The sequence below is a fragment of the Hemiscyllium ocellatum genome, chromosome 13 (genome assembly GCF_020745735.1).
Source record: "Hemiscyllium ocellatum isolate sHemOce1 chromosome 13, sHemOce1.pat.X.cur, whole genome shotgun sequence".
NCBI lineage: Eukaryota > Metazoa > Chordata > Chondrichthyes > Orectolobiformes > Hemiscylliidae > Hemiscyllium > Hemiscyllium ocellatum.
The window spans coordinates 73,039,549-73,052,288 of record NC_083413.1 but is presented as its reverse complement, the minus strand read 5'-3'; the positions used below and the strand labels follow the sequence as shown (position 1 = coordinate 73,052,288).

General features: G+C 39.3%; 1 protein-coding gene across 3 annotated transcripts in view; it reads right to left on the bottom strand.

The window, feature by feature from the left end:
* LOC132821936 (diacylglycerol kinase delta-like) overlaps window positions 1-12,740 on the bottom strand; it is a 147,750-nt gene that overhangs the window by 95,964 nt on the left and 39,046 nt on the right. For all 3 annotated transcript variants that reach the window (XM_060834919.1, XM_060834920.1, XM_060834921.1), the window contains exons 2-3: window positions 6,255-6,365; window positions 2,156-2,236 (exon numbers count right to left, since the gene is read on the bottom strand). In XM_060834919.1, the coding sequence (XP_060690902.1) occupies window positions 2,156-2,236; window positions 6,255-6,365 (192 nt within the window). The remainder of the gene's footprint in view (window positions 1-2,155; window positions 2,237-6,254; window positions 6,366-12,740) is intronic.

Genomic DNA, 12,740 nt, shown 5'->3' with positions numbered 1-12,740 from the left:
GAGTGGTTCTTGCTAAACAGGGTCAGGACAAGCCAGAGTGTGCATGCAGCCAAATTCTACCTTTGCAGCCTCAGTATAAACTCCTTATGCACTTGTGGGGAGACACAGACAATATTGTGTAGTCCTGAGGAATGCCCTCGCTAAAGACTAAGTGGTGGTTTAATCACCTTAAACTGAATTGCTTCACTCCAGCATTGTGTTCCAGATTAGTGCTCACTAAATAGTTCTAATAAAGTCAACTAAAGAAATTTTAGAAGTATTTTCAGTGGAAATTAAACATAGTCAATGACGAAGGATGAGTCACATAATCCAGAATAGTCTTTTTTGCAGATTAGAATGCTGTTGGCATCTGAATGTCACTTCTCCTTAGTCCAACTCCGACATACAAGAAAATGTATCAACAGAATGTGAGAACTGTCGGTCAGAAACATTTATGCCAGTTTATAGCATAGCTGCAACGAAGCAGGCCATGACCCCAATTAAACCTCTTCAGTTATTTCATTGGTCTATTCTTCAGAGCTGTAAAGAATTCTTTATTTTGGATAATTTCTGACTCAATTTGCTCTGTGCCCTGAGAATGTAAGTTACCCAGCTTTGCAATTTGGTTCCACTTTGTTTTGTGCCAAATAGTTTCATCAGTTCCTCTGCTTGGCTTGCATGACAAGAAAACAAAATAATGTTAATATTGTCTTTTAGAAAACCAGTGGTGCGTTATCGGAGCCACTCCTTATTCCATCTTACAAATATTTGCAAAGTTCAACATTACAAACGTACATGTCCTCACTGCATAGTTTTAGTAAGTGTGTTTTAATATGTGCCCAAGGGAATCCCACATTGACACTGCCAGTGCAGAATTAAACTCATGTAATATACAATTAAGAGGATCAATATCAAAGGTTCAGGCTTCCAACACTCTCCTCGTGAAAACCCACACTGGAAAAGATAAAAACCAGGAAATGTCTGAATAGTAAATAATTCCACTACATTTGTGATGAAATTCCAAATAAAATGGGTTTCCTGGAAATTACTGTAGGAATTGGGAGACTTCCTAGGAATTAAAATTAGAGCGGAAATTATGGCTAGATCTGGGTGTAAGAAATACTGAGGAATAGTTTGTCCTTCCTGTTGTTGGTCTATTGTCATATGAAAATGAAGTAGAAGACACAGTCTAACTGCAGAGGGGTATTTGGTAATAACAGAAAGAAGAAACCGGTGTTCAATACTTCTTATATTCAGACCTATTCAAACATTTCTCACATTGATACCAGAAAGACTGATGTTAAATTACAATGTTTCCCATTAAATGTCAGCACTTGTGCCTGGTATTGTATTTTCATCTTTTTCTGTTTGAGCAAGCAGATTTAGCGTAACCCTACTCAAACCTGAACTTCAAACCCTCACCAACATCTGAGGTGAAAACTAGGAATCTTACAAACAGGACCTGAATTTATCTGCCTAAAATGTCACTAAAAACATTATAACAATTTTTGTTACCTGTAGAACCAGTTCTCTCAAATTTACTGGTGTTATATGTGACAGGTGCAATTCAAAATCTGCAAATTCCTCCAGGATGCCTCTCAACTGGAACTCTGTAATCTCTCTACCCTACGCCTTAGTTTTCTACACATGTCCACTGCAATGCCTCCAACCTTACATTCCAGGTCACTGTTTCCAATCTCTACAACAGGAAAGGGATCTGTGATTTTAAATGGTACTCTAACTGAAGAAAAGCTTCAACTCAATCAGCAGCTGTTCTTGCCAAAGATTATGTCTCAGCTAAGATTAACAAAATAGATTACATGATCATTCATCGTTTTAGACGACATAAACAGAATCCACCTTGGCCTATATTATAATTGTGGATGTACTTCAAAAGCTTTTACTTGGCTATGAAGTGCTTTGGGATATCCTGGGATTTGACAGGCACTATACAACGCAAGTTTCCTGTTTAGCATAGAATTCAATCAGGCGATGCAATTTATATATTTTAAACAAAATGCAATGTGTAATTTGTATAACTACCTGACTAATTATTCAATAAACGATCAGTTGTCTATGCTACCTGTGTTCATGATTAACATACAATCCTTTCTCAGTAGCATAAATGGGTAGAACAAAATTCTTGTTTAATAGGATTTATGCCAGAGTTACTCACTGTAAAACTGTTGTTAACATTTTTCGTGCTGGATTCTGCAACACTGGCATCTGTTAAATCCACTTCATCAAAGATGATGGACTACAAGAAAAAAGACACTCGTTGTAAGCACATTATTGTTGATGATACATTGAGCCAGCAGGGGGAGAACAAAGTTAGTTAAACTACAAAAGTAGCCCCACACCCCAATCCAATGACTTAGGATGATCCTACGCTTCCACTAGGAAGATAAATAGGGTTGCTATACCATAGTAACCTTACTTATTTATCTTACAGAGAGATAAATGGTGGAAGGAGAACAGGGTAAGACCCTAATCCTCCTACAAAGAGAATAGAGGGTTTAATTAAAAAGATTTTAGTGACCTCAATGAAACTTATAAAGTCATAGAAATGTACAGCACGGAAACAGACCCTTCAGTCCAACTAGTTCCATGCCGACTAGATATCCCAACCTAATTTAGTCCCATTCGCTAGCACTTAGCCCATATCCCTCTATAACCTTCCTATTCACATACCTATCCAGATGCCTTTTGAATGTTGTAATTGTACCAGTTTCCACCACTTCCTCTGGCAGTTCATTCCATACACGCACCACCCTCTGCATGTAAATGTTGCCCCTTAGTTCCCTTTTATATCTTCCCCATCTCACCCTAAACCTATGCCCTCTAGTTTAGGACTCGCCCACCCCAGAGAAAACACTGTCTGGAAACTTATTCACATAAAACAAAGATTGTAGCCTTATATTGCAAAGCCCCAAGGATATGGAGATAAAATGCTCTAAAAGCTTATAGACTACCTGACTATGAAGGAAAATCCTGCTGCCCTGGGTATATTAAAGGGTTGTCATGATAAATAAGGATTGTCTACCATAATAAGGTTATCCTCCTACATCCTCCTGGGCAGGGTATCAGAATAAGAGGGTTTCAGCTAGAACACTCTTCCTCTCAAGCACTTCCTGATTGAGTACATGCATTCTTGTTTGTTTTTAGACAGCTGCCAAGTGACTGAGGTCTTTGGCCCTAGGAGCTAGAAAGTTAAATTTATACCGTGTGAATCTGTGGATGGCACTAAACAGTCAGAAGGGAATTTTCCAGTAAATGTCAGCCTTAAGCATTTCTCATAACTGTAGATTCTACCAGTGTGAACAACAGATTCAACAACAGTAGTTCAGAGCGGATGCGTCAAAAAAGGATTCTGAAATGTTGGATTATTTCAATCCATTCAAGATACCAATAAGAATGTATGGGTAAGTACTATAAATAGTTTTATGTTAGAGATTTTAAAAATACTGCACATTGCGCCATATTCGGTTGAGGCATGACAAATTTGCAATACCAATTGAATGTGCTCATTACTTTGCAGCCATGAACCCCATAACGTTGTCAGTTGCTCCATATCTTCAGTCAAGACATTTAATTACAACAAGTTTTCACAAAATCAGATTATGATGCACATCTGTTGGTGAACTTGAAAATAGCACAGCAAAATTTCAACCAAAATGGGCCAAGCAAAGGACAGGTATAACGTAAGACAGAAGACAACAAGGAGTTTTAAGAGATGTGGCCATGAGAAATAAAATGGAACTAAATTTTATCTTCTCAGTAAGTCCAAATTCAGCATAAGTAATCCGCTGTGTCAAAATAAGGTTAATGGAATTCAGAACTCTTTAACTCTGGGTAGTCAGCCATTTAACTAAGCTATCCAATCCAGCATGATCCCAGGTTTGCTGAGTTACCTGGTGTCCCTTGGGTCCAGACTTGGGAATATCTCTATTTTCCTTTATACTGTTCAGCTCTCTATCCTGCTTTTACTTATTACCAGTGACCCCTGCTGGAAAATGCCATCTGCTAAAGTCAGGTGAGGACAGGATTAAGCTTGACGATGATCCATTTCTCAAATCCCACCCTAAAGTGAACAGCCTGCTTACACCCTAGGCTCACATGCAAAACATGGCCAGCTGGCTAAGCAATCGGAGGACAGCAGCCAGCAACGGGTCAGTGCTTTCAGCTTCAGGGAAGAGGACATCAGGAAAAATATGAATGCATTCAAAACCCAGTCAAGGTATGATAAATAGAAGGTATGGAGGAGAGCTGCAGAACAGGATAAGGAAGCAGAATGTTCTTCTCCACATAGTCAGTTGGCATAAGATAGAAATGGAGTCAATCTTTATACAATTTTATATTTACTTACTGAGGTACACATAGCAAATATACACCTCCAAGTGCAACAACCACAGTTCCAGACTATGTCTATTTACTGTGACTCACTGAATTGCCAGTCAACACCCACCACCTGCATATAATTAAACACAATTGACACAGCGGGTAGGGACGGGGATATAGATTTCAATATTAACTCTCTCATTACTGTGCAGAATGTCCTCAACCCATCACGTGTATGTCAGTAACATGTGCTCTTTTGGATTGAACATATTTTAAACAAGTTCCCAAGTGGAATTTTGTGTTAGATTTCAATGTAATTGCTGCTGGCCAGGTTTCCCAGTGTCTGGACAACACCTGGGGAGCATCACCCCATGGCCTCTTACTTCCTTCTGATTGTTGTTGTTGTTGTTACCTTCCCCTTGGCTGCACCAAGGTTTGACCTCTGGCTTCCTCACAATTGTTCTCCTCTCTCCTAATAAGCCCCAACCTCTTTGTCATTCCTAAATGTCAAACTGATCCTCATCCATCAAGCACTGATCTCTTGCTTTTGGCTAACAGCAAATTTTACAGTGAATCACTGCCCCTCAGCAGCTCAAATTTAGAATTCTAATCCTTGTATTTAAATATCTTCAAGGCCTTTTCACATCTCTCCATCCCTCTGACTCTCATTTCCCGTGCACCCTCTCTTTTCACTTCACTATCAATGGCCATACGTGAAACAACACACAATTAATATCTTCCTATATACATTTCTACCTTCCCAGATCTTATGTTTCCATTAAGACATTCTTTAAACTGACTACTGATAAAGATGGGGTTCATTTGTACAGCATCTTTTGTCTTTGAGTTTATCTGCACCAAGTATTTATATTCTCTGCAATAAAGAGTGCAAGCTGAACTCAGCCTATTATGTTATCAAAAGCTGCATTAAAGTTAGTCAAAAGTGAACTAATTACTATAATTCCATGATCATGGGCCTGATAAAGTATTTGTTTATATTGTCTCTAATTATTATCTGAGGTCATCTCCTTACTGCCAATATGAAACCAACTAATTGAAAGCTGCCTGACAAATTTCTTCTCTCTCCCTCCCTCCTTTCTCTACCCACCCAGAGCTTTATTTTTAACAAATCTAAATTTGCCACCTCCTACTTATTTGGTACTCTCTACTCTCTCACAAAAAAATGAATGTACATCCCTCTCCACCACTACTTCATTAACAATTTTTAACATTCTGGGCTACAGAACATTTGCTGAAAATGTGTTGCTGGAAAAGCGCAGAAGGTCAGGCAGCATCCAAGGAACAGGAAATTTGATGTTTCGGGCATAAGCCCTTCTTCAGGAATCGTGCCCGAAACGTCGAATTTCCTATTCCTTGGATGCTGCCTGACCTGCTGCGCTTTTCCAGCAACACATTTTCAGCTCTGATCTCCAGCATCTGCAGATCTCACTTTCTCCTACAGAACATTTGGGCTTAGAAACCTAATCATTTAATAGCATGATCAACATTTTAAGAACGCATTTTGTTTACATTGACAGGTATTTACATGGAGGAAAAAAAACGATAGAGGGGAACGATAGTTATCAGATAAATTTTTTAGATGAGCTGAGTGGATTGCAACAGCTTTTCCCATCCTGTGCAATTTTGGAAAACCAGGTTTTGAGCCGTGAAAGAACAGTAGAATGAAAAAGGCCCAATGAGTGGGAGTTTAGCTGGAATCAATAAGGTTAGAAAACAGAAAAAGAACCCAAACTTTCACTGGTCTATTACTGAATTCTAATATAGATGTCATGTGGTTGCACTAGTTGTGCCGACACAACTGAATTATAGCACTAATGACAGACAGTTTAAAAAAACTGTTAACACAGCTTTATCAGACAAGATCACCTCTGAATGCTGTAGCCAATATATTGCATTGAATTTTTAAAAAAAATCACCTTTGCATTCTTTGCATAATACAGTGTCCGTCCCCGGAGCTTAAAGTATCTTTTCTTCCAGCGCTGAAATGAACTTGTCTGCTTCATCAGAAGACCTTCTTTTATAATAGCCTGTAAGGAATGAAACTGTGTTTAGAACTGAAGGCACAGAAGAAAAGCCACACCTTTTAGATACAGAAACACATGGCTTGAAACTGTAATACCAAATATTTGCTCAACTCCCCGCCTCCTCCTCCAACCACCACTTAAAAAGTAAGAATATGTGAGCTGGAGTAATTGCCAAGTAGATTGTAGGGTAAAGTCAGCATTTTTCACCAAACCTTAATCATCTATCTTATCATCACCTTATATAACAAGGTGTAAACTTTTATCTAACACTCATATAAAGCACTTTGGGATATTGTTGCATTATAAAAATGAGAATTTTCCTTTGATTACTTTACAATTGTATAGTTTCTTAAGCACAGAAACAAACCATTTACTCAAATGGGTCAAAGACTGCACTTATGCTCCACATGATTTCTTTTCACCTGTTCTCATGTAACCCTACCAACACTTTCTTCTCTTCTGTGTTTTTCCCACTAAGTGCATCCACGCTGTTTATTTCAAATACTCTAATGTGTTAGCATTTTACACATACTGTACTAACCACTGCTTGGATAAAGAGCTTTGGCCAGAATTTCTTTTGAATTTATTAATAACTACCCCTGCGTCTTAATGTCCTCTAGTTTTAGATTCCAGACCATTAAAAATATTTTCTTTACAAGTACTCTATTAAATCCAATGACAAACCTAACCTCTGCTGAATTAGAGAATTGCTTTTGGACCCCAGAACTCAAGATTGTTCAGCCTTTTTCGACAGGTATTTCTCTCTTATTTCAGTATAAATCTTATGAAACTACTGTGCATTCTCTTCAGTGCATCCATATCAGAGATTTGCACAGAACGCCCATGTGGACTAACCAAGGGTCTTAAAAGTGTCGCATTAACTTTTAATTTTTCTCTCTCACAAGAAATGAATTTGAGTAATGAAAGCATCATTACATCTGATTTGAGTTAAGCATTTGAAAAGGAAGCACACAGAAGTTGCAATAACAGGTACAGGAAAGTAGGATTCGATTGGATGGATGCAGTTCAACAGTTTGCATAAAAAAGTGCAATAGGTTCTATATACAGAGGGACCTTGACTATCCGGTGGACACAGGCAGGGAATATTTCATCCGGTTCACTGGATGCCGGATAACATAGTTTAGCCGAACATCGGACTTGCGATCTTGTCAGATAATCTGATATTGAAGTAATCGAATGCCGGATAATCGTGGTTCCTCTGTACTGCTTCTTTCTATGCTTTAAGTTATGATGATGCTGAGAGAATTTTGCAGTACAAGAGACCTTCGAGCATATGTAATGCAGAAAAGGCCTATGGACTAAAAGCTAATTGATTTCTCAACATGCTATTACACTCCAATGAAATTATACATTGAAAAATACCTTGATTGTTTGTTAAGTCTCTCTGTTAGAATGACCATGATAGTTTCACTTCTTTCATATGTAAATCACAAATTTTAAAAGAAAAGTTACATTCTCAAGTTAACTGTAACAACTGATGTCAGGCCAGGCAAAATGTTGAAGGTGCTAGATCCCTGTGTTCTGTTATCTGTGCCATAATGTTTAGACTGATTCTAATTTTAAAAAATGAGTTAACAGAGTCTTACATGGATTCATGTAGTTTTTGAGCAAAGTACAATGTAAGTCTGTAAGTACAAATTCACCCCACAAACATATATGTATATATGGGTTTTTGTCTGTGTGTGTGTGTATTTGATGGGGAGTTTTAGATTAGATTACTTACAGTGTGGAAACAGGCCCTTCGGCCCAACAAGTCCACACCGACCCGCCGAAGCGCAACCCACCCATACCTCTACATATACCCCTTACCTAACACTACGGGCAATTTAGCATGGCCAATTCACCTGACCCGCACATCTTTGGACTGTGGGAGGAAACCGGAGCACCCGGAGGAAACCCACGCAGACACGGGGAGAACGTGCAAACTCCACACAGTCAGTCGCCTGAGGCGGGAATTGAACCCAGGTCCCTGGCGCTGTGAGGCAGCAGTGCTAACCACTGTGCCACCGTGCTACCTAGTGTATGGTGGGGAGTTGTGAGTGTCTGTGAGTGTGAGAGAGAGAGAGAGAGTGTATGTGTGTGTGTGTGCGTACCCCTCTCACAGACTTAGACCCTTTACACTCACTCACACACATACATACTCTCTCACACAGACACTCACAACTCCCCACCATACACACACATACACTCGATAACTTAAACAAAGATTTTTCTGTGTTAGGGTATTTTACACTTTCGCGTGGTAATCTTAGGAAGAGGTCATCTGCAACATACGGTCAGCTTTTATTCATGCAATGAAATCTCTTCTCCACAAAGTTAGACAGCACTCCAATTCTGATGTTGCATTTTAATTTTCTTCAGCTCAATATAGGCAACACCATTGTGCTCCATTTCCAAAGCTCTGCCACGTTGTGATTCCTCTTAGCTCTATCAAACCTCCTACATAGGACTAGAGAATTTTATGATTTATCACTTTTGCTCTGCCACTTTGCCAGAGAAATTACAAAGTAAACCCAATCTCAAGATCACTCCACCGATAGCCCTGTGCCTCCCAAGGCTACAAATGTTATTTATCTATTTTTCTGTAGAAGTTGTAGCTGTCGTTGGTTCAGCCACTTTGAATCCATAGTTACAATTGCAAAAGTGAAAAAAAGCTCTCTTCAACCTTTTTCTATGCCCTTTGTAACAGTTTTAAACTAATGACTTTTGTCATTGACAACAACACCAGAGGAAATATTATTTTCCAATGCATTTTTATAAAAAGTATTTCATAATCTCAAACAGGTCAATTAAATCTCCTCTTTGACTCTTTATTCTAGCTCAGATAAAGCAATTTTTTTCAACAGCTAACCATCTCTGTTAATGTGCTGGTCAGAAGTGTCTAATGCTCCATGTACAAATTAACCAATGCCCTTTGTAAATTTAGCATCACAGCCTCTGATTTAAGCTTTGTTTCTTGCACTATATATCTCAACATTTCATTTGCTGTTGACATACACTGTTGAGATGATTCCAAAATCAAATCCACTAATGCCAAAAAATATTTTCCTGCATTATTTTCTATAGATTGCTATTATATGGTGCAGAATCTCAATAACTAGTTCTCCAGATCATCCACTGAAGCTTTGCAGAACATCTGGAATCTGGAGAAATTGCATTTGATATACAAGGCACTGAATGGAAGGAGAAAATGGAAATGGAACATATATCTCCATCCTCAATAATGGAACAGCCCAACACATCAGTGCAAAAGATAATGCAATCACAACAATCTTCAGCCAGAACTGCTAATGCTGATCCATCTCTGCTTCCTCCAGTAGCCTCCATTGTTACAGATAACAATCCCAGCCAATTCAGTCCACATGATATCACAGACCAGTTGGAGGCACTGGACACTGCAAAGGCTATGGGCCCTGATAACATTCTGGCAATAGTACTGAAGATGACATGTACTCCAGAACTTGCCATTCCCCTAGCAGTACAGTTACAACATGGGCATCTACCTAAAACATGGGAAAATTCCCAAGGTATGCAGGACAAATCCAACCTGGCCAACTAGTCTACTCTCAATCATCAGCAAAATGATGAAAGGTGTCATCAACAGTACTCTCAGATCTGTTTAGCAACAATATACTCACCAGCATTTAGTGTGGGCCTGACTCTCCAATGGTTCAAGTCATACCTGCCACATAGGAAGATGGTTTTGGTTGTGGAGGTCAATCATCTCAACTCCAGAATATTTCTGCAGAAGATACTCAGGGTAGTGTCCTAGGCCCAAATCATCTACAGCTATTTCATGAATGGCTTTCCCTTCATTATAGGGTCAGAAGTGTGGATGTTTGCCAATGATTGCACAAAGTTCAGCACCATTTGCAATTCCTCAGATACTGAAGCAGTCCATTGCCAAATGCAACAAGACCTGGAAAATATCCAGACTTGTGCTGAAAATTGACAAGGGGCATTCAGGAGAAAGTGAGGACTGCAGATGCTGGAGATCAGAGTTGAAGCGTGTAGTGTTGGAAAAGTACAGCCAGTCAGGCAGCATTAGAGGAGCAGGAAAGTCAAGATGAAGAGTTTATGCTCGAAACATCGACTCTCCTGCTCCTTAAGTTACATTCATAACGCACAAATGCCAGGCAATGACCACCTCAACTAAAAGACCACCTAACCACCACCCTTTGACATTCAAAGGTGCTATCACCGATGAATCCTTTACTCTCAACATCATGGGATAATCAAAGACCAGAAACTTAACAGATACAGAAACTTAAACACACATATCAACAAGTTCAAAAACAGCTTCTTCCATGCAGTTAATAGACTGCTGAATGGATCTCTCTAATTTCAAATCTACTGCTGATCTTGTTTTATACACCTTCAGCCGTAATCCTGTATGCCTCACTCTATTTAAACACTCTATGATCTGCACGTCCTCCTATATTATGATCTGCCTGCACTGTACATGAAACACATTTCGCTGCGTTAAGATACATGTGATAACAATAAATCAAATCAAAACGTAACTGATTCGCCATATGAATACAGTGCCCAGGAATTCTGCACAGAGTAACTAACCTTCTGCCTCCCCAAAGCCCATCCACGCTCTACATGGCACAAGTCAGGTGTGTGATGGAATACGTCCCACTTGCCTGAATTAGAGCAGCCCCAACAACACTTAAGAAGCTTGACACCACCAAAAATAAAGCAGCCGACTTGACTGGCACCAGCTCGCCAAACTGACACTCAGCAGCAACAATCTGTACTATCCACAAGATAAATTGCAGAAATTTTACCCAAGATCCTTTAACAGCACCTTCCACAGCCACTTCCATCTTGAAGGACAAGGGCAGCAGAGACATGGGAACACTACCAATGCAAGTTTCCCTTCAAGCCAATCACAATCATGACTTGGAAATATATTGCTGTTCCTTCACTGTCGGTGGGTCAAAATCCTGGAATTCCCTCCCTAATAACATTGTGGATATTCCAACAGCAAGTGGACTGCAATGCTTCAAATAAGGCAGCTCAACACCACTCTCTCAAGCATAACCAGGAATGAGGAGTAAATGCTAGCCACTCAGCGACATCCACGTCTCATGAGTGAATAAAAAAGGTTACTAAGCTTGACACTGAGAGGGAGCTGGTTAATGTTGGGACATTCAATAATTTGGCTATGTGGAGATTTGTATTACCTTAAATATCAGTGAAGTTATCAGGATTTACTGGCAAGGACTCACAGAATACATGTCCAGTAACACAGAATTTCATAGGTAGCAATGACACTTGTTTGCGAGTGATTGCCAATGATGCCAATAACGATAATAAATTATTCACAACAGTTTTACAGATTTAGTATGATCTTCTCCTACATTCTGGGGCAGGAGTCCACATGATACTGTAAAAACTTATGTAACTAATTATGGATTTTACATAAGATAGACAGCTGACAGTTAAGCAGAGAGCTGAATGCTGACATGCTGGACTAAGTTCGCTTTACGTATAAAGCACAAAATGACGACAATTAAATCACTGAGTGAATGTTTCATCAGTTCTGGCAAATAGTCTTACGCTTGCCTGTAATTCACTCCCTGATTCCCAAGTTTCATACTCTTAATGAGATCATTCAGAGATGACGATATAAAGAACTTAACAAGAAAGAAAAATACCAAATACCTTAATGGTACTCAGATTTAACTGTAACAGACGGTTTTAAGGAGAGCTAAGAGGCAGCATTTCTTTAATATTTTCCAAATAACTCATTCAGAGATGTTATGACGCACTTCTGGAACAACTGGGACTTGAACTCTGGCATCCTGGCTCAGAGGTAGGGACACTACCACTGCACCAGAGATCTCTGACAGTACTCCTTTAAACAGGTTGTTGCAATGAATTCATTGTCTGAGTGATCCTGCTAATTATCAGGTTTATGAATTAGCTGAGCTTTGGACACCAGTTTCCACCAAATTTCCCACTTTTAGTTGTAGGTGGTGGCTGTGGATTGGCCTCCATGAGATTCAGAAACAAGTACTGAATACCTAACATTATTAACTAGTAGCTCACCTTGTAACCCCAAAGATTCTTTGCCGTTCTTGCTGTCCACCATCCATTAGAAAATGGTCCTTACTGGAGTTTTGCATGTGCAATGAAATGGCTTATCCATCCCCCTAGAAAATTTGACTTTTCAGCTAGGAACTGTTCTGCTGTTTGCACTCATTCAGAACGTTTTTGCAGCTGAATTACTGTTGAAGTCCACGTTTTCTAAATGAAGTAAAATACTTAAACTCTGTGGGTTGATGGTTTAATCTCTATATAGAGTGCTGATGGGAATATAGAGCTTTAGATGGTAGGAGGGGATTT